General features: G+C 42.2%; 2 protein-coding genes across 2 annotated transcripts in view; one reads left to right on the top strand and one right to left on the bottom strand.

Annotated features, from left to right (window-relative positions):
* Positions 1 to 1,890: 1,890 nt before the first annotated feature.
* MRPL1 (mitochondrial ribosomal protein L1) lies at positions 1,891 to 19,402 on the bottom strand. Its single transcript, XM_072336727.1, has 9 exons — positions 19,249 to 19,402; positions 19,031 to 19,136; positions 18,170 to 18,413; positions 16,419 to 16,502; positions 14,847 to 14,918; positions 14,510 to 14,621; positions 13,002 to 13,102; positions 5,193 to 5,274; positions 1,891 to 3,755 (listed from the first exon to the last, which is right to left on the bottom strand). Exons 1-9 carry the CDS (start codon positions 19,280 to 19,282, stop codon positions 3,595 to 3,597), a joined length of 996 nt encoding a protein of 331 aa, XP_072192828.1. The 5' UTR covers positions 19,283 to 19,402; the 3' UTR covers positions 1,891 to 3,594.
* A 1,898-nt stretch (positions 19,403 to 21,300) lies between these two features.
* CNOT6L (CCR4-NOT transcription complex subunit 6 like) overlaps positions 21,301 to 21,998 on the top strand; it is a 30,434-nt gene continuing 29,736 nt past the window's right edge. Inside the window, exon 1 of the mRNA XM_072336726.1 lies at positions 21,301 to 21,440. The gene's annotated coding sequence lies outside the window, so the exon portion shown is untranslated. The remainder of the gene's footprint in view (positions 21,441 to 21,998) is intronic.

Genomic DNA, 21,998 nt, shown 5'->3' with positions numbered 1-21,998 from the left:
GTAGGCAGGACTGCGTTAATGCAATTTTGCTTTTGATAGAAGATCTGTGCCCTGTTTACCTACCAAAGGAGATATTAAGAATTCATTAACAGAAACTCTGGTAAAAGGTTGCCTCTTATCTTACTTGACTTCGAATAACTTAACATTTAAGACAGATAAACAGTTTCATGTTCTGCTGTAACTAATCAGAAACCACTAAGGCACTACAAAAACAAACTGAGCAAATAGTACACTAGCATTCATTTCTAGAAGCAAGAAATGCCATCTTAGTTATGCTTACTTTAGCAATTAAGTGGATTTCTAAGGCATACTGGCACAAGAAACACATGTACAACAATTCCCAATCTGCATGTTCTTAGACTAAGCTTGTTAAATGGGAATAACCACATGTTGTCTTTCTTCTTTTCATCTCTCCTCCATTTCAATAAAGCATTTCAGGGTAAAATCACGATATACACAACATTTGCATAACGCCCTTACAGTATTATACAAACTAGCAACATTATTACTACATCAATTACAACAATAACACATACATTACAACATGCATTCAGAATTGCAAGACCGTACCTGAAGAAATGCAGCTGAAAGTTAGATGAGTTCATTGGCTTTTTTGGTTTTTTTGCTCACCTGACCTCTAGAGATGCACACTCTCAGTATCACCATAGCGTTCAAAACTTTGAAGTATGCCTTTTTACAGTATTCCTTTTCATTCTCTGAAGGTTCCCTCAGCAGTCAGATGTTAAGTTCACCTGTCTATTTATACTTAAATATCACTTAAAAGAAAAACATCCATCTTCTAAACCACACATTAAAACTCTATAAAACATCTTTCTCTCTAAAATTCCAAGTGTTAATCAACTGCTTGTGATCCATTTGATATGCACTGAAGCTTAAGAGATGAGCCCTCAAAACAAAGCACACCTCCTATGGCTTCCTCCTCCCTGTCCACACAAGCACATAACCTCAACGCAATCTCCAAATGAAAAAAGGTTATGGTATAAATGACATACCTGTACACAATGCTATACTTGAGCTATGAAATCAGGCATGGTGCGGGCACGGAGCTTGCAGAACATGATCTAAGAAAAGCTTGTCAGAAGTCATCAAGTCTTTTGTTACAGAGTAAGTTGCTCTTCCACTCAACACTGGCATAAGCCAGACTTAGCCACACACAACCACTAGCAATCAGCAGAGTAGCTATTTAAAGCATAAGGTAGAGGGAAGAAAATTCCTTAAACCTTAAAGAAAAGACCCTTCAACACTTCAAAAAATTGTTTCTCTTGATTACGTACCCTCCTTTGCCTTCAGAAACTTGTCTTTTCTGTCTCAGCTGATCAGAAACACACATTTCTGTAGGGACAAGTAAGCATCCCCCATGCAACACCTCATTTCTTGATAAGTTGAATCAGGCCAAACTGGAAGTTTAGGTCAGGTAATATTACAGATTATATCTAACACAGTATTCTTGTCACACCAACTCTTCATTTCCATAACCAACACCGGTTGAATTTTATTTTTTCCCCCTACAAGGCATAGGAAAACAGCCCACAGCCAAAAAAGAACGTCCATAAGGCTGAACGTATCCTAAGTCAGTATAAAGCCTCCCTTTACCCTGAAGACAATTTTCTGGTAAAACTGTGTATAGTACTCCCCATATTTAAAATCACAGCGGTGTGGCCTAACAGCAATGTGTCAGGCACCCTCCCTGACTGACAGCAGCAAAATACTTCAGATGGGGACGCAACAACTTCAAAGCAGATGTGTAGCCCCATTAAAAAAAAAAGGAATGTGCCACATCCTCGTCTTCAATAAAAGGAATTATTTAAAGCCCCAACCACAAGCAACCCTGTAAAGTTTGGATAACTTTATCCTCTTTCACATAGTTGATCCTTTTTGGACTTTTATTTATTTTTTTAAATGCATTTCTACTAGCATCTGTCTAACAAGGAATAACTAAACAATGATAGAGAAACACTTTGCCTCAGACAGAGAGGGAACAAGAACGCCACCTGCTGGAAATAACGTGAAGAAAGCTTGGAAACACACTAGATGTTTTTAGTCATCAGTTAACATTTAAGAATGCTGGGGAAAAAAAAAACAAAACCAACAAGTAGATACAATAACAGGTCAAAGTAATTGCCACATAACGCATTTGAAGACTCAACTTGGCAACATTTAAGAGCTCGGTCCTCATCAAGAGTTTAACGAACGTACTGCCAATCTAGCACATCAGGCTGCGCTATTCCTAGCAAAGTCCTGTGCTTCAGTTAAGAAGTCTTTGCTTTCAAGACTTTCCACCAAATCTAAGTGGTATTCATAGACATCAAGAGTCAGAGGAACAAGTTAAGCTAGTGAATGACCAAAAGGGACTTCATGGGCTTTCTCCTCACCCCCCCATACATTGGCTGGAGATTGGGAGCCTCTATCTACAGGGCCCACTGTACCTCCACAACAACTAACAAAGCATACGGCCCTACACCTCTTAACTACTCACTGCTCCTCTTATGTGCTTTCCATCCTCATACAGTAACACGAGAAATCCTCATAAAGCATCAGTCAGCACTTTTAGGTGAAGTCTCAACATGAAGCATAGCACAGGAGTATTGCTGAGTTACCTCAACAGAAGGATCTATTATTGTTGTGAAGCCTTCTCAACTTCAAATCCATTCACTTATCCCAAGCAGTTATCTGCAAGCCCGTCAAAAGAGCTTTTCTACCTTTATGGCAGACAACAAATCAAAACATAAATTTTGGATCTTCACTCAGGTTTCACCCCAAAGTAGTTTAATATACGACAGTCAGAGGAAGGTCAGGTTGGGTTTCAGGGAAAAGTTCTTCACCAGAAGTGGCCAGACGCTACATGAGGCTCCTTAGGGCTGCGGTCACAGCACCAAGCTGCCAGAGTTCAAAGAGCGCTTGAACAACACTCTCAAAAATAGGGTTTAAATTTTCTGCATTCAGAAGCAGGAGGTAGCTTCGAAGTGCCAAGTGAAACAGCAACTCTCTATGTAGCACTTCAGTAACTATATATGTAGATTAAATTAAAACAAAGTTGGATACCACAAGCACCAGGAAGATGCAACTCCCACCAACCCAAAAGCAAATTCATCCCTGATGTTGCAGAGAATAGGACCTAGCTTCCTTCTCTTTGCAAGTTATACAGCAGCTTCCCACAAGGAAGTGCATTAGTTTCTCTGTATGGGACTGAGTCTAATGTACAGAAATACTGAACGTTCTGCAATTTCCACAAAGTAGAAAACCCAGCACTGTGGATACAAGGTGTGCTGGCCTTTCAGCTGTAACTGTGGAAACTGGATGGTGATATCTCAGAGTTTATAGTACAATGTTTATTAGACTAAGAATTATCATCTGCAAAGAAAAAACTACACACAAATTAGGGAGCTTTCAGCTACCAAGAGAAGAAACCTCAGATGTCTTCAGTTTGAACAACACGTTCCTGTTTCTGACAATTTCTTGTCACAAAGAATTTTAAAAGTCATAGATTTATTTTTTTTTTTCTTTTCATAGAATATCATCTGAATGACACCATTTACTTTCCAAGCTTGATCATCAGATGCACAAGAAAAGTTATCAGGCACTGACAGATTCTTGGACAGGTTTTTCTTCATCACCTTCTACAGTTTCTTCTTCTTTTTCTTCTACTTTCTCTGCCTCAGGGAGAAGTCCATCAAGGTTCAAAAGTAAGCCCTCACTGGTTGAAGATCTAATAACCAGCTTCTTCACAAAGGGACCTAAGAAAACAAAGAATAATGGTTACTCCACCAATTTTTATGTCTCCATATTGATTTATCTCAGTACTAATCCAGATTCTGTCAACTTAAGACCTGAAGCAGAACCACACAAGTAGGTCAAAATTTATCAAAAGACTGAGATAAAACAGGTGATGGTAGATATATTAACACAAAACATTCTTTATACATGTAGCAAATGTAACATTCTCTCTGGTAATGATGACTGGGGTTTACATCCATACCATCTCTACACAGCTTGGCTTCCAAGTGTTTACAATTATTTAACTGTTAGAAGTAAGACCTCTTCCTAGCAATCTAATTCTAGTCAAAATGACTATGTGGGCACCAATGTAGGCTCCAAAACACATTACAATTGGTTTTCTTCTATTTGCAGCTTCAGGAAAATTAACTAGGCACTTGTTGATCAAACAAATATTAATACATGACAGAGGGCATAGAAGAAACCATGTCAGTATCCTACCCCCAAACACTGAGCGAGTCTTTTGACAGGAGCAACTACAGAAATAGTCCAGTTTCTTTGTGAAATTGTATCTACATATATTCCCAAGAACATATGCCTGGTGGTATTTTTAGCCTTCCAGTAGATCAAGTGATTTGCAAAGGAATGCCATTTTAGTGCTAGCTATACACAGCTGCATGAAGGCATGCTAACACATGGATAATCTGAAAGGATCAGAAACTTGTAACTAAGAGATTGATAGTTAGCAAGCCTACCAAGATTCCACCGTTGTAAAGACATTTTAAGAAACAAGCCTGTGTCCTATAAATTGCAAATATTTAACCAGTAAAAACAAACAACCAAGCAAAGGCCCACACCACAAGCATTAAGCTAAATATCACAAAGCAAGCAAAATACTATAAAGAGAAAAACAGCTCACCCTTAATTAACTAAGTTGGTGTAGTTCATGAGTAAACCCTGCTAATTAAAAATGCGGTATATCTTCAAACAGGTAACTAGCATCAGACTAATGTCAACTGAAGCATGAGTGTATTCTAGAGGAACTGCAGGTGGATTCTGTGATTCTGAGTTCAAATTCTTTGCTCTGAGCTCCAAGATGGTCATGCCAGTGGGCAAAACCAATCCACACAGACTCTGAAGGCCTTCATGACTAACACAGATTTCTCTGTATGGCTATAACCTATTTAAGAATCACCCTTGCAAACTTAAGTTTTGTGCATCATCACTCTTCTTTCATCACACAGACATTTCTGTAGCGCAATGAGAGTTCACATCAGAAAAGCACACCCTATCAATGCCTTCAAAGGTTATCCAGTTCTTGTGATTCACTGAGTTACCCAATAGTTCCCTCAGTCCAAAGCAGACAAAGCAGGTCATTAATTACATCCTGGTTAACGCTTGCTTCTTCATTTTGATTCTATAGTTTCAACTATTAGATTAAAAGAATAGCTGCTTACCAGCACTTGATGGCTTGAACTTGCAGATATCCTCAATAATTGTTTTTAGATTGGCAATTATCTGCTCAGCAGGCATATCCAGCTGAAAAATGATAACGCAGAGTTAGCCATGATGACCTTGAGGCCTACATAGACATTTCTGAAGGTGCTGAGCATATATGAATTCTATATTTGGATACTTCTTGTTTCCTCTGGGAACATCAAGCTATTTCTCTAGGGTATCAAGCTATTGGAGCAGGTACAGAGGAGGGTCACAAAGATAATCAGAGGGCTGCAGCACCTCCCCTATGAAGACAGACAGAGAGAGCTGGGACTCTTCAGCTTCAAGAAGAGAAGGCTCCAGGGTTACCTTATAGCAACCTTCCAGAATCTGAAGGGGGCCTACAGGAAAGCTGGAGAGAGACATTTTATAAGGGTATGAAGCAACAGGACAAGGGGAAATGGTTTTAAACTAGAAGAGAGTAGATTTAGACTAGATATTAGGAAGATCTTTTCTGTGAGGGCAATGAGACACTGAACAGTGAGGCTACAGATGCCCCCTTCCTGGGGGGCGTTCAAGGCCAGGCCAGATGGGGCTGTGAGCAAACTGGTCTATGGGAGATGTCCCTGTTTATAGCGGGGGAGGTTGGAACAAGATGATCTTTAAGGTCCCTTCCAACCCAAACAACTCTGACTCTGTATCTCTATTCAAGAGTTAGAAACCCCATTGACAGACTTATCAAAAAGTCTCAGAAGTATTTTATGAGGTTGTACACTCTTCATTATTTTCCATCTTTCTACACATGACATTCAAGAATGATATTCCCATAGCTCCATACAGACGTAACCTTAAAGTTGCTTTAAAAAGAATGCACAGAAGTACTTTTTCAAAGTAGTAAGGAAATTAAGTGCTTGAAGAAATAAGCATCAAGAAATAGCTGTCAAAATACAAAACAGATCAACTCCAAAAAAGCACAAGCACTTGAAACTGAAGACATTAAGACACATAACTGAACAAAAGAAGTTGTTAATCAACACAAACACTAGGAGCTTTGTTCCATTTTTACTTCCCCGTTTCAACATAATACAACCTGCAGCATGTGCACTGAGCACAAAACACAGACCAGTTTGCATCTACCCTTCTTATGTACCTCAGTTTCTATCCATGGCTTTTTTGATCTTCTAACCAAAACCATGGACTGGTGGCTCCGCATTCTGCACAGTATCCTTAAGTAACAAACTACTTACACACTGCTTCAGGTACATAGGCAGTCCTCATTGGATTGATCATAAGTATTTGGGAGCGAACAAACACCATTGCCCAAAATGTATTATTTCCTCAGATACTAAACACCTTAAACCACAATTTCTATTCATCTACTCTGGGCACTCTTTAACAATGAGCAATTCATGGCAAACCTAAACCTCTGGGGCTCAAATCCAGGGCCACAGCTCCTGGAGAGCTGAATACATGTTTCCCAGACTTAATGTTCTGAAAGCATAATGTTCTGCATTGTCAAATTTAGTCCGCCCTTTGGTTTCACCCATAGAATCCAGAAATCTCCACTTGTATGAAAGTCAATGTTTTTTTTTCCTAGAAATTTCAGAAAGTAATAGAAATTGAAGTAAGAGAAAATAGCATTTTTCTTAAAGAATTAACTCCACTTCAGTGGACTGTACAGTAATCACTGGGGTCCCATCTCTCTCTTCAACTCCTCCCAGTGGAGCATAAGCAGATTTCATTAACATCTCACTTATCCATAAATGCATTCATTACAATAGAAATGCTGTTAAACTTCAGTAGTCTCCTCCCAGATTTGGTCCATTGATCTCTTTTTATGCACTTCTGGCAAACTGCTAATCCAAATGCCATCCCTCTGCTACACAGGCCAGTAGTCATTCATCTTTGTTATTGCTATGCTGATTGCAAAGCATGATGATACACCTGTCATAAATTAACCGATGCAGAAACTCGTTTGCTAATGCTGAGCATTTCACTTCACTGACAGACTGATCTCACTTTAAGGAATTAAAAATAAAGGAATATTTGGAACAATTTAAACAATGTAACAGTAACAACTAATTAGAAATTATACTTCAAATGAAGGTTTTAATAGTATTTGCTTCCAAATCTTGCTCTGTGTTCATGTGTCAAGTAAGCCTTCACTTGTACAGTGTGATAACTGTTAAGTAACTTACCCATCTGTTACCAAGTCTAGAAGAACTCGAAAGATACAGAATTTTCAACTTTCTCTAAGCAATACTTTATAATTCATTCTAAGAACTTAAGACTACAACACATTATGAGAGAAGGTGATTATCTCAAAACACAAAGACGTTGGTTAACATCCTGTATTTCATACTGTAAGAAAACAGGGCAAAGCAAGTTACATTCCATCAGTTAGCATGACACATCCCAACAGCCTGTGTGCCATTCTTTCCTTGAGATGTCAATGGCACCATAATGAAGATGTGTACTTCCCAAAGGGTTCTGAATATTTCAAAACAGTCTCCACATCCACACAGCAAGTATTCCACAGCAACTCCCAATCTGTGCATGGTCACTATGTTTCAGCACTTAAATATTTAGGTTAATTTTAGGCTTACCTAAACTGACAAAAGCACTCCGGACCAGATCTAAAGCTGTGCAAGCCACACAGCAGATTGATCCAGTGCGAACTGGTCAGTGTCTTTAAGTCTTGAGTCACTCTGGCAAATAAGAAGGTCTACAAAAGGAACAACTATTAACCTAATTCTAGTGTATTTTGTATAAAACAATCACAAAGTAGCTTAGAAAACTGATAGTGTGTACTGCAACTGGAACACAAAACTGAAGTTCTTCTCAGCTTACTATTCCAAGTTTAGGACATCACTGTCTAGAGCAGCACTAGGTGCTGTATGGAGGGTCACAGAAGTTCACTCCTTATCTTTAAGAAACACGCTTCTTCAATAGGGTCTCTCACTACCCCCACTGGGGTTTCACGAACAGAGTTTTAAACACCTTTTCAGGGATCTTTGGAAGTACACAAATGAACACACAGAAAAAGCACTTGTCTATTTGCTGGCTACATCTGAAAATGAAGAACTGTAAGACGTCCTACTATTAAAACAATAAATTGAGATGTCTTTCCTCAACTATGCTTAGGAAGTTGTATCAGGAGACTGGTCATTAGCAGCGAATCTCCACTACTAACGTAACCACTATGTGTTACATGTAGCACACGCAGAGGAAATGGCAGCCATGTCAGGGCAGGAAAACCTGGGGAAGCCAGAGAGAGCCTTTTCTTCTCCCTCTTCTGCACATCTACCAGTTGCTTTTAGTGCATACAACAGTAATCTCACATCACACTCAAGAAATTCAAAGGAGCAACAAAGCTTGAGCCTCCATCTCACTCTCACATTCTCTTCTTCCATCTGTCAGTACAAAGATATATGCAATAACACAATACTCCTAAAATACTGCAGTCCCAAGAGTCCTATACAGCAAGGCAGATCAGTCCACCCTCTACTCCCAGAACCAATTATGCACTCTTGTGAGATGGCTAGAACATGCATTAGCACTGATCCACCAACGCATTTTTCAGCCTCTTCCTTAACTTCCTCAGTCTCTTTCCCACCTCAAGTCAGTCATAAGACTGAGGCTCCTACATTAAATACTGCATCAATCCAGAAATTATAGTTTCAGCACTTGCACTCAGAACTCAAGTTCCACTTACTAAAATACTTACAGGACAATGTACTCGTTAATAATTATCTGTTCCAAAACTGGAATTTTTATAGCTTTATCTCATGGCATGTAAGTGACCTGGGCTGGCCAGTAGTCATTCAACCAGAAAGTTGAATCAGTTCTCAAAGCACCTAAACTTAAAGCTGCAGTATCTGAGAGAAAATTAAAAGAAAACAACCACCCCCAAATCTCCTATTACAACCCTTCTAAGACAAACTAACAAGAATAGAAAACACACAGCAGCATTTCAAGCCTGCCCCCTTCACTTGCAAGATCCAGAATTCCAATTACCTATAATAACTAAAAATGTATTGCAGACAACTGCAAAACAAGAAATAAACTCACAGAGAGGCATGAGTTCATAGCTCTGAGTTCCTTTTGTCTCCTAGTGCTAAAAAGAAACAGTGATGGATTTTACCTTTTGGTTCATATAAACTGTGAGACCTTTCAGGAACACAGTAAGGTGTCAAGTAATTAACAACAATACTGTGGCCGGCTTCCTGTAATAATACATGACCTCTGCACATCTTCGCACTCTTCAAGTAAAACCACATTTTCTCCTATTTCAAGAGAAACACTTGACTTGGCTGAACTCCGGGATCTGGTCCTCAGAGGCTTCTATAGAAAAATGTTAATAAAACCTCTTTAGAACAGGTTTAGTGCTACTCCTAACTAATTTTGAGTTGGACCAGAGTAACAAAACAACTGCACTTCATTATTATTCAGAGAGTCAAATGTCTTTCATTACACAGTGAGGGCAGAAACCGGAGCTTCTCTTCTTCCGGGACCAGAAGAAAGCCCCCAAACCAATCGCTAAGTGCTGACACACATGGCAGATGAACACTTCTGTAAAAACATCTGGAGGACAGCCAGTATCAGCTAGAGAAGAGCACTGACCCATTTCGTGCTGTCTTGCTTTCCATGGGCTTCTGCTTAGTTACAAATCTTCCTAAGAAAGTAGGCAAGAAGGGGAAAAAGAGAAAAAAAAGAAACCGTAACACCAACAAAACAAAACAGCTCTCAGTAGGAATCTAAACTAACACAGACACTTCTCTTCCTGGCACTGAAGTGGGATGCATTTCAGGAGTAGTAGCTGTAATACTGCTGCTTCAGAGATAATAGGAGGAAAGGCAAAAATGCAGGCAGGAACGGCCCTTACTGAGGGTGTGCCCTTGGTCCTCACTGTTGCAAAGTACTACTTCCTAGTTCTAGTTCAGCTTGCTACAATTTCTTCCCCAACTCCAATTCCTCATTTTGTTCCAAATTCAAGCTGTTTGCCAGTAAATCATGACAAGGAAAACATCATCCTCAGTACAGTGCAAACCATCAGGACCTGTGCAAGACCTTCAACTCTCACTGAGGCAGGTAACAGAAGGCTGAACACCCTGACACACTGGACCTACCCAAAGCCGGATTTGCTCCAAAACAGTTCCTTCAACACCCCACCTCTAGCGCAGACTGGCATTTCTGTTCCCTGTCTTAACACAGACTTCCATTCACTCATATTCTGCATACTGAATTGCAGAGATCTCCAATTCGGTCTCACTCTCCTGTACTTCTAACCCAAGGAATGACACTGTGCTTCTGTACAAAACGTCTCTTCACAAAAGGTATATGATAAGCTTCCAAAATAATAATAATAATTCTCACCTCTCAGAATAATCTTGCTCTGTTTCCACAGAAGACCCATTTCCCAGGCAGCTCTCTGCACAGACAGGAAAACAAACTGGAAACTTCTTACTGATGTCCCATTTATTTGTATTCTGATTTTCCTAAGCATCTCCAACTTGGGAGAAAAAAATATTTTGTAGTGTCATATCTAAACTCAAAAGCACTGCCAAACATGACTTTAGGCTGCTCTCTTCAGACAGCATGATTTTGAAGGGGATATCTTGAGCATTCTCATTTTGCCTCCCTTCTGCTTTAAGCTCCGTGTCTCAAAAGAACATTTTACATTCTCAGTTTCACAATTCCAGATCTACTAATTAAACCTAACTACTGCCAACTCCCAGGCTTCTCAAAGACATCTCAATTACTTACTACATAAGAAAGCACCATTAAGGCTGCTGACTTACGTGGGAGTGCAGCACAACTTCAAGCTATTGGCCATAACTGAACTAACAAGCAACATAAGACAGCAGCACTAAAGGGAAAACATCTCTTTGAGAAATGCCAGCTTGGCAGAGTCCCAGAAACATCTATGCTACCACCTGGAAGACAGCAATACATCTTCACATCTCCGTGTAATTCACAAATGATTATTTTCCTCGCTGGCAAAGTTTAAATTTAAAGAGCTCTAGTGGTAAGCAGACATGCATAACCATTCAAAGCTCCCACAGGCTCCCAGAGCCTTGCCTAGAGTTTTCCTTCCAGCACTGCTGCACAAACAGCACAACTAGGTCAGGCAAAGGAGAGCAGCTACAGAGGGTGGAGACACTTTACACAAGCCGTAGCCACAGACATCCCTTTGCATACAGCTCTCTGAACATGTCACATGTGCTGTGCTGGAGTCACCTCTGCCACGTAGCTGACAATATCTTGTCATAGCTGAACTGTGCACCAGTAAATCCCCATCATATTGCTTCCAAACCAAGATTAAAAGCTCATTCACAAGAACCTGCTATTTACTAATTAAAAATTTAAAAATAGTTTAAAAAAAAAAAAAAAAGACATCTCAGGCTGCACTCAGAACAGAAGGTACCTTGTAGCACCAGCATCTTATATCACTAACACAACACAGTTTAAGTTTCAGAAACTCTAACCACAGCAGTAAGAAGCTATCTTAGGTAGAACCAATTGCAATTGCTTCAAATGCCATCAAGCCATCTGAACTATTTGATCATTTTCATTCAAAACCTATGTGTTTTTTTAACCCTTTATAAATAAATGAATAGAAAAATAGAAGAGCCTTAATTTGTAGGTATTTTAAAGGCTGATCAAGATGAGGAGAATTAAAGGATCAAAGTTTAGTCCAAAGCAAAAGCAACATAAAATATGTTCAAAATGCTAGAAACCAAGATGTCTATGGATTTATTGCACTTCACGCAGTCACTCAGACTTGCCTATAGATAAAGATGCAGCCTGTCTGTATGAAAATGTAATACATTCTGTATTTTAGGAAAGCATCCCTGAAAAATCTGTTTTGAGTACTGCATATAAGAACAGGTCTTTTCAATTCACATGCACAACTCACAGGAGTTCTAGCCAAAATTAACAGGCTTACTTATCTCTGCCACCACCAGACAAAACTGTAGAGATTAGAAGTCTCGTAAGCTTCCTTTCCACAGCAATATCAGTTAATGGAAAGTTAAATATAGGCAGGATTACAAATAGACATAACAGAATGGAAGCAAAACAATTCAGAACAGAAAAAAAGAACTCTTAAGGAAAAGAACTAAAAGCCAGTAAGAGAAGACAAAAACCTTTTCTAAAACTCAATTTCTTACGTGGCAGTAGTTAAAGCACAGATTAATGTTACGATATTTAAGGTGTGGTGCAATCAGTTTGGTGTTTTTTCCTGCCCTGAACCAGGATCAAAGTGTTAAAAATTAAACTTGGTCTGAAAATTTCAACAGGAAAACAGTCCTTAGTGATTAGGGTAAAGCGAACACTTTTTGTTCCGCTTGTGCATATGCTACAGACATAACCCATAACTAATTAACTAACTAAAGCCTTGTTTTCTTCACATAAAAGTGTTGGGAAAGTATGCATTAAGAGCAGAAACACTACAGGGACTGCTAGGAATAGGGCATGTTTTATATTTGAGTTGCATCTTATTTTGTTCATTACTACAATTCACTGCCAATAGAATGGCAATCACAGATCCCACTCTCAGCACACGTAACTCCTCAGCATTAGATATGTACCACACTCAGTCTAAGTGGAACCATCACCCATCACCATACTTCAATGACATATAGTGCTCACATCAGCTGACGACACCACACAAAAAAGTCTGAAGTTTTACCTACTTCATGGGTCAGCAGAAAAATACTTTAAAATCTTGGGAATGCACAGGACTAAAACTGTTTTCTTCCCTGTTTCACTACTAACTTCAGCTCTGCTCAGCAGAACACAGTTAAGAACTCTCCATTACCACTTACTCTTGCTATCCTTGTCTTGATTAGATGCTCATCTTGTACCATGTACTCAAGACCTTCTCTGAAGAACTGTAGCATTTTGGGAATATCATGGCCCAGGGAATCTAATTAAAAAAAAGAAGACAACGACAACAAAAAAAGGTTAATACTTACTAGGAGGGCAGAACACACTATTAGAAAAGGGAGAGCTCAGTGTTTCACCTTAAGGCAATTAAGCACCAAACAAAAATGCTGTTTCCATGTTTTGTATTAATCTCCCTCCATATTCCCACCTTCCTCATTAATCAGCAGATCTTTACAGCTGATATAGTAAAATAATTAAATATGTAGCTAAGATCTCACTTTAAAAAAAACCAAAAAACTTGTAAAGAGCGTGCATATGTAGTCTTCGTTACCTAACGTAAGTGCTTTGGAAGACTGGGATCTACTGAGTTAAACTCAGAACTATCTCCAAGCATCTGCCTTGGAAAAGAACAGTGTACAAGCACATAATAGCAAGATTACACACTACCTGAAACACCCCGGCCCAGTGCAGCCATTGCACAAGGCAGCTGGTTTTGTTATCTCAGCTGCAGAAGCTTATTTGAAAGACTTACAACATCACTCAATTGCTTCAACTGCAAGTATTATTTCTCCCACATGCCTTTGGATGGCTCCAAGATAAACGGCCAACAAGTACCCACAAACTAAGCAAGTTCATAATGAAATAAAACAGCTTTCATTTTTCCCAGAAACATCTGGAATATTCTGTTGTACTTTGGACAGGTTAATACATTTGCTGCAAACGTTAGGAGGCTAAGAGCAGTGCCTGCAGCTTGAGAAAGCTTTGTTAAGACAGCTGGGAGAAGGTAACTGAGAATTTGAGCCAAGATTTACTGCTTTAAGAAGCTGACACGTCTATGTAAGAAACAGACCCCTAAAACACACCTAAAATAAGTAAGGGAGGTAAAAAATATTTAGAGACTGACATTTGATGCTGTGAGAATCTGATCTGAACAGAAAGGTTATCGTGCAGAATAAAAAGGGAGTCGTGACATACAGATAAGTAAACAGGTAACACTAACAAAAACCACGAAGAATATTGTTTGTGTTTCTTGACTAACACAATAAGCAGTGATGAAAATGGGTTCCAAACAACTGTAAAACAACATAACTGCCTCAGTGAACACTCTTTTTCCAAGCTACTTCTAATTTCTTAAGTTTGCTGCACAAAGTTCACAGTACTATCACAGCTGATCACATACAGAATGACACACACAACTAGCTGACAAACTAACCTTGACTGTAATCCCAACATTCATGTTGTAGGAGATAGGGGAAAAGGCACAGTAGTAGCTTCCTAAAGCAACTCTCATAAGACAAAGCAAGCGACTCAGTCACACACAGCAAAACATTTAATGCAATTCTATGTCTTAAAAAAAATCTTCAGAAACAAACAAGCAAAAAAAACACCTCAAGAGTTAAACCTTGCTCCAGTACTTAGACTTATAAAAAAAAGATTTGCTTCTTACTTCTTTTTGTGCTGGGGTATTTTCGTTTTAGCTTGTTCCTCAATGGTATCAGTTTAGGCATTATTGCAGGAACAGCTACGTAGAAATCCATTTGAATTTCATCTTCCAAAATCTGCAATAAAACAAATTCAAGTGTATCTAGGAATGCAACGAATTACCAAGTACACAAGTTTTACCTACCAACATGTCAGAACATACAAAGCAGTATTTCACTGTTCATACTGGCTGCTAACTTCTAGCCAGAGATTTTTGGACACGAAATTTCTTGCCCCTTCCCCATCAGTCACCAGGGAACTAAAACACTTAATTTACTTCATTAAAATAAATAAATAAATACCCATTTGATTAATTCAACACCTCCCACAGCAGCAGCTCCATTCTCTCGAGCTATTTCAGCTTCTTGTTCATTCTGTTGGAAGAAAAAAAACAAAACGTATTAACATCTGTACTACTGATTGCTCTGAATCAACAGCACTGGAATGCCTTAAAACTAATCACAGACACAAAATATCCAACAATGGAGATTTAACACCGGAACAGTAACTCTGGTTTACTCCAGGTCCCTGGACAAAGCAACAGGGCAACAGGCAAGTTTTCAGTCTTCTGGCGAGGAATGAGAAAAAAGAAATCTCGTTTGGGAAAAGCACCATCACAAGGCCTTTCTCTCCTATCACCATCCTCTGAAAGTCACAGACAACCATCCACTAGATGGAGTCAACATTTAGTAAACGCTACAAGAAAAGCATGGAGGATGCTACTTAAAACCACTATAAAATAAGGCTATCTGCTTCTGCTATTAACTTTTTGCTTCAAATAGCATTTAGAATATAATTTCATTTTTCTTCTGTGAGGTTTAGCTATTAATACACTCTGAAATATTGCATAGTAGCAGGAATCGTTTTTTGGCTCAATCTTTTGGAATAGATAGTCCTAACCAAAAGTCAGATCTCCCCCACAAAAATGAGTTGACTAGCTCCACCTTTCTACGTGAAAGTGGTGGTGTGTGAATGGACTCCCTCTATCTTTTTCCACATAAACACCTTCAGAAGACATGAAGTTTCTTATCCTGATTGAATTTGATGTTAAGAGAGAAGGTTTCAAGACACTGCAGCACAGAACCTGGCATACTTGTCAGGCCTCAGTTCTGTAGGAGGATTCTCACCTTGCAGCTTATGTAGAAAATCTATCAGAAGTCAGTTCAAGGCACTTCTTTAGGATAGTCACATATTGATTATACATAACTATTTTGTTAGAAAAATTAACAGGCAAATGACAACAGCAAAGAGCCTACTCTAGCCTCATTCAGATAAGACAACGGCTCTACACACCATGTCACACTAGTGAACTCCTACAACTGAGGATGAAGGGTTTGTGGGGAAGGTTGTTGTGTGATTCTCACAGACTGCTTGCTTTGGGTTGTTGGCTTACTTTACTTTTTTATTAGAGAAGTTACTCCCTACCACTATCACACAATTCCATTCAGTTGCAGTATAAGCTATGGTGAATAACCAACACTTCTAGTTTGCACTGTCTACTAAGGCTTAAGACAGTAAGGTTGGAAATGATTGCTGCACCAAACTGTCCATCTTTATTACAGGATGGTCAAAGTCTTTAACTCTATGGGAAACTTCAATCATCCCTCTCCCTTGGTCACACCTGTGCAGATGTTTTCTCCTTGAGCACATTGTTAGAATAAACCACATACGTAAAGATAACATGACTAATGAAATTCAAGATGCTTGTTAACATTAAGACACTGTTGAAAATGTATCCTTGGCAGGCTTGTGAGTTCCACAAAGAACCTGAAGAGTCTCCTCAACACCAGGTACCATACATACAACACAACTAGTACTGACACAAGAGCATGCTGGATTCATGACATATAAATAAGTAACTCAGGCTTACTGACCTCCGTGAAAACCAAGACCTTATTTGTTTCGTCAGTAAAGCGGTGTGGAAGAAGAACAATGCTTGAAAACTGATCCACTTTTTTCTATAAAGAGAAAAAGAAACATAGAAACAAATCATGACTGAAAAGCAAGTCATTAACTTTGTCCCACACAAACACAGCCACCTGAAAAAACGTGAGTACTCACACTATACTTACATTTAGTAGGCAATCATAAAACCACACACAATGCATAGATTCTCACTACTTCTGTATGTCTGGTGTAGAATAGAACTGAAACTTCACTAACTTAAAATGTATTAATTACTCATGCTGCTGTTTGCTCAAGAGAAAGGAGCAGGTCACTGTTTCCCATGTGTGGGACTGCTACGCACTCAGATGGCATCAGTAACAATCACTGAGATGCTGTAGTCTCAGCTTGTCAGAATTGTTGCCAATTTAGCAGAAAATGCAAAATGATCACAAGAAACTCATCCCCTGACAAGGCTTAAGCAGACCACACAGCTACTAAAAACAGCTACAAGAGGTCTGTATTGTTGCACTTTGCTCTAAGAGGGCCCTGGAATACTAAAGAAAATATTTAGCTAGATACAGGAGGAAATAAACTTTAAAGAAACCAAACTGCTTTTTAACTATGGAGGAAGCAGAAGGTAACTGGGCTAGATACCTTTGAACTGATGAAAGGGATGAGTAGTTACAAGAACACTGCACCAAGACAACATTCAGACCAGGGTCCTAATAAACCATTAAGCAATTAAGAGGGCAATAAATGTCACTTATTTAAAAAAATAAAAATAAATGCCCATGGTTTTTCTTCATTTCTTAATCTGCATCTTTTAAATACTTGTAGGGATACCATCCACTTCTAGACTGGCTAAGAAGGCTGGCACTGACATATCCACTTAACATGACCATGTAGTTAACCCAAGCCAGGAAATCAAAGGGCAGCAAGACACTCCTCTAAAAATGCTAACCTTACAGCAGCTTAACAGGAGTCCTAGCTCTCATGCACTTAATCAAAGTAACATAGTGTGTCCTTCCGCTCTGGATTCAAGTCTAGTCTGTCACAATTTGGGAGCTGGCATCATCTGTAGTCATGCAAAGTGAAACCACCTTCCAGTAATCACTAAGGATATATGCAGCTCCCCAAGAACATAACAGTGCTTGTGGACAAACTCAAAGGATTCCAGGGAAAGAAACAACACAATAAAGTTCTTTAAATAAATAAATAAAATAGATGCTTCCCTTTCACATAGAAGCACCCTCGCTCCAACAGTGCCCATAAAAATATCGTAAGCAAACATGCAATAACGTACTTTCATGAAGCATGACAAAAACAGAATTTAAAACATGGTGGAAGGCAGAGGTGGGAAGAAGCTAGACTAAGAATTCTCCCTATGCCAATCATTTCAGAACAAAACAAGCATCTAAGGCAATAATCTACACGGAAAGCTTAACTAGGTGTAAAGCTTAGTTTGACCAGTTCTGTCTGAACCTGAATCTCAGTCACATAATAGCCCATCTTCATAATTCCTGAAGATGCTCATCTTCATCCCAAGTACTTAAATCATATTCAATAAACATACATTAAAAGAATAAAGTCACCTGCAAACACAAACAGCATCCCAACACTCAACCACAGCATCTGCAAGAGGCAGATGAAAAGACCACTAGTAATATCTACTTCAAACACAGCCCTCCATGTTATATAAAAAAAATAAAATAAGAATTTGTAGCCACTTCCCACTTACCTTTTTCTGTAGTTCCATATCTAGGGTCACATTAATATACACAAACTGTTTTGGGTAGGTGAAGTCCAGTTCTTGAAATTTCTTTAACATACCCACAGCTTCTTCTACATTGTAGGATGGTCGCTCGTAGTACCATGTCAAGTACACATCATCCACAGGCTTGCTCAGCAGCGGCCGCCTGCAACGTCCTTTTTTCTTCTGGACTTCTTCCTGCTTGGCCTTTTGTGAGCCTCTTTTTGCATTTCTGAGACGTGCAACACAAAAAACAAACAATAAAAACCCAATCATCGTCAACCACAGAACATTATGTATTTTAAGAGAAAGGAAGTTGATAATGTTAAGTATCAGTTAATCAGCAAAGAGTTACAAAGGTAGGCTCTACATGTAACTACCAGCATCCCTAAATTCACCCTAAATTTGCTTCCAATGGCCAAGCCAGAAAGCAAACTTCCAGAGCAGTGAACAAACAAGCCCCAGTCTTTATATAATCCTGCCTGATTTATCAGGCTCTCAAATCATTGAGAAAAATAATTCAGACAAAGAACACTATTTCTTTAATAACATGAATGCAAGGAGTGAGAAATGAACTGCTCTTCAGAGCTCCCAGTGTATTGTATGCTCCACTGTGCTGTACACTGATCTCATTTTTTTCCCTTTTCCACTTAGACGGTAGTATCAGACTTGAAGAAACATCAAAACAAATAACGTCAGAATCTGAAGGACGTGACGCAAGAGGAGCAGCTGAGGCCCCCTCGGTTTGCTCAGCCAGACAAGAGAAGGCCGAGGGATGCCTCACGGCGGCCTCCAGCTCCTCGCAGGGAGTGGAAGAGGGCAGAGCTGTAGAACCCCCAGCACACTCACTTGGCGGCCGCAGCGTAGAGGCGGGCGGGCGGCGCGGCGCTCAACGGGGGTGCGGCAGGATGCTGCTGGAGCCCGGGCAAGGCCCAGCGACGGCACGAGGCCAGCACTGTGAGGGAAAGCATGCAAGACCTCAGACACGCGCCCGGCCCCGCCAGGACCCTCCCGCTTCCCTTCTCCCCCCATTCCCGGCCCCGGTAGCGGCGGCCGAGCGCCTTCACCTCGCCGCAATAACAAGCCTGCGGGAGCCGCCATCTTGCGCAGCCGCCTTGGTGCAACGCAAAAGACGTCCGCCGGGCGCTGCTCCCGCCGGGCTGCCGGGCCCAGGCTTAAAGCCGCTGCGCGCACCTGGGGACCGCGGTGCAGCTGCTTGACCTTTACATTTCTTCCTCCGCTCCTAAATACGGCAGGAGCCGCTTGGACTAGAATTGTTAGTTTTAAATCAGAGTAGCTGATGTTAAGTGCACGTGCAAAATGCACCGTAACAAACCTGTCGGGCGTTTCTCCAAGGTAACTTACCTACGTGTTCTGGAAAGGGATCAAGGAAGGTGGGAAGGTTTGAGGGAGACGGGAAGAAACCACCTGCCTGGTTAAAGAGTCTTGGAGACCAGTGTGAAAAGGCACAAATTCAAAATGCAGCAGGTTCGGGGAAAGAGGTTTCTTTTCTGATGGGCACTATGCAACTATGTATATACTAAAGCAGCGGCAAAAGTAATGCGAGGCCAACCATTAACATCACATGATGGGCTAACAACCCGCATCCTCCATCCTGTTCCTCCAAAACTTCTGAATCGATTCTGAGCTCCCCATTTGTTAGACAGCATCACTGCTACAGATGATGGGTTTTGGCCCTAGGCAGGATGTACGAGCTCACAGATAACTTGTTAATAATCCTGTGCTACCAGCATAGATGACAAAGGACTCTGAGTACTAGGAAAAAAATAAATCACTTCTTGGAACAGCAAGGAATCTAGATGTAACAAATGTATTCTGCGGAGGAAGCAAGGCCTCGGGGAGGCTGCAGTCTGCCATACAAGTGCCTAGCAAACCCCCAGGAGATGCTGGTCCTGCCAGCAGTGACCCCAGGCAGGCCACTTGCAGAACCTGGTTTCTCAGTTACACTCTCTTTTGAGAAGGGAGGGAAACAATACCTGAGGTGAGGGTGGCGAGGCCCTGGCCTGTAATGGGAGCCGGGAGATGTACAGAATGATTAACCTAGGCAACGGGAGAAGAGAAGGCACAGTCCTCCTTCACTGAGCCATTTGGTGGGTAATTTTCAGGAGAGGAAATGACCAGAACAGCCAAAGGCACGCCTACCAAAGCAGTCAGAGTGCCCATGCCTTTCCGAGGCAGCACCTGACTTTTCTCCTATAAAAACGCATCCCGGTAAAGTTATTCTTGAAGATTTTTTCTTCCTTTCTCTCTCACTCTGTCCTCCTCTGCATGTGTGCGCACCCGCTCACAACCACCCATTTACACTGGAGACAATTAGCTGGCTGAACTCTTTGCTCTACCACAGAGGCTCCTTCTGTGCTCCTCATCCTCTGAGCACATACGAGTATCTTTGGTCCCACATGTGAACGCACAACGACCTGCACTTTTCTCTGCCCTAGTTTCTTTTTTATGATTATTACCATTATAGATTTTCCCCCTTTGTAATCCACTCTTCATCTTTCCCTCATTCTACACCCACACATTTTCTTTTAGAACTTAGGAATGGTCCCCACAGGAAGGCCACCTCCTCCTCCAGTGTGCCCAGCTGGAGAACACTGTACTAAAGCTGGCACACCATTACCTGCTCAGTCTGCCCTTTGGCACGGGTCTGCAGAGAGACAGTGCGGGTGCCCAAAGGGTTTCGCAGCAGGGGGACACCTCCTGTGGAGAAAGAGGTGATGACAGACAAGACCTGCGCCCCCAGAGGCTCAGGCTCAGCGCGGGGCCCCGTCACCCCGACACCTGAGTCACTTCCTCAGTCTGCCTGCGACCGCCGGAGGCCTTTCGCGGGGCGACCTGCTCCTCACGTACGCCCTGTCAGACGCCGCTCTCTGTAATTAACGACAATTAGCCACGGAGGGCTGTTTTCCCTCCCTAGGATCGGGTCCCCACTGGCGTCCCCAGGAGCAGCCGCCGCCCCGCAGGGCCCGCCGGGGGCTCCCTGCCACCGCCTCGGGGTCCCGGCACCACCCCGGGGTCCCCGCGCCGCCCGCCCCGCTCCCGCCGCCTCCTCCTCCCGTCCCCACCTCCCGCTCCCCCGCCCTCCGCGCCGCCCGAGCCCCGGCCCGCTCCTCCCCGCCTCCGCAGCCGCCGCCGCCGCCCCGTTCCCCGTCCCCGGCGGGCCGCCGCCTGCATGTCGTTGCTGCCCGCCGCCCCGCCGCCGCCGCCCCGCCGCCAGCCGCCGCCACGCCGGATGCAGGTGAGCTCCGCGGCCCGCCGGGGCCTGTCGGGGAGCGGGACCGCCATGTCGGGGCCTGCGCCGTCCGCCAGCACCGGGGCCGGAGGCCGGCCGGGCGGCTGCGGGACGGCGGGCCCGCCCGGGAGAGGAGGGAGACCGCTCTGAGGGGATGTGGGGTGGCGGCGGGACCGCGCCTTTTCCCCGGTTCAGGGCCCAAGCGCGGCCGTGCGGGCTACCCGGGCCCACCGCCGAGGCGGGCCGGCCGCTCACCTGGGCGCCGGGCGGCAGGGAGCGTTGCTTCCCTCCGGGGGGTTTCACTTGCCGCGGCCCCGCGCTCGGGTGCCGGCGGAGGCGACGACGGGTACGAACGTCCGAGTTTGCACCAGCAATTTGGGGGCTTGCTTCGTAAACTTCTCTGTGGAACATGGCGGAGCACGTCCCGCCGTGTGGCGGCCCCGCCGTGTTCTGTCTGATCGCCCAAAAACCTCGGCCGCGTTCTGTCTGACCTCCCGGGACCTCGGGACGAGCAGCTTCGTCTGCCCGCTGCTGAAAGTTGGAGGAGACCGAGTGTCCACTTTT

Source organism: Excalfactoria chinensis, chromosome 4 (assembly GCF_039878825.1).
Source record: "Excalfactoria chinensis isolate bCotChi1 chromosome 4, bCotChi1.hap2, whole genome shotgun sequence".
Classification (NCBI taxonomy): domain Eukaryota; kingdom Metazoa; phylum Chordata; class Aves; order Galliformes; family Phasianidae; genus Excalfactoria; species Excalfactoria chinensis.
The sequence above is the reverse complement of the archived record's forward strand: the minus strand, read 5'-3'. Positions and strand labels throughout refer to the sequence as shown.

Coding starts and splice junctions, on each gene's coding strand:
- MRPL1 (XM_072336727.1), bottom strand. CDS start 19,282: ATGGCGGCTCCCGCAGGCTTGTTATTGCGGCGAG. Junction 19,137..19,248: donor AGGCTTGTTATTGCGGCGAG/GTGAAGGCGCTC, acceptor TTTCCCTCACAG/TGCTGGCCTCGTGCCGTCGC. Junction 18,414..19,030: donor CTCTACGCTGCGGCCGCCAA/GTGAGTGTGCTG, acceptor TGCACGTCTCAG/AAATGCAAAAAGAGGCTCAC.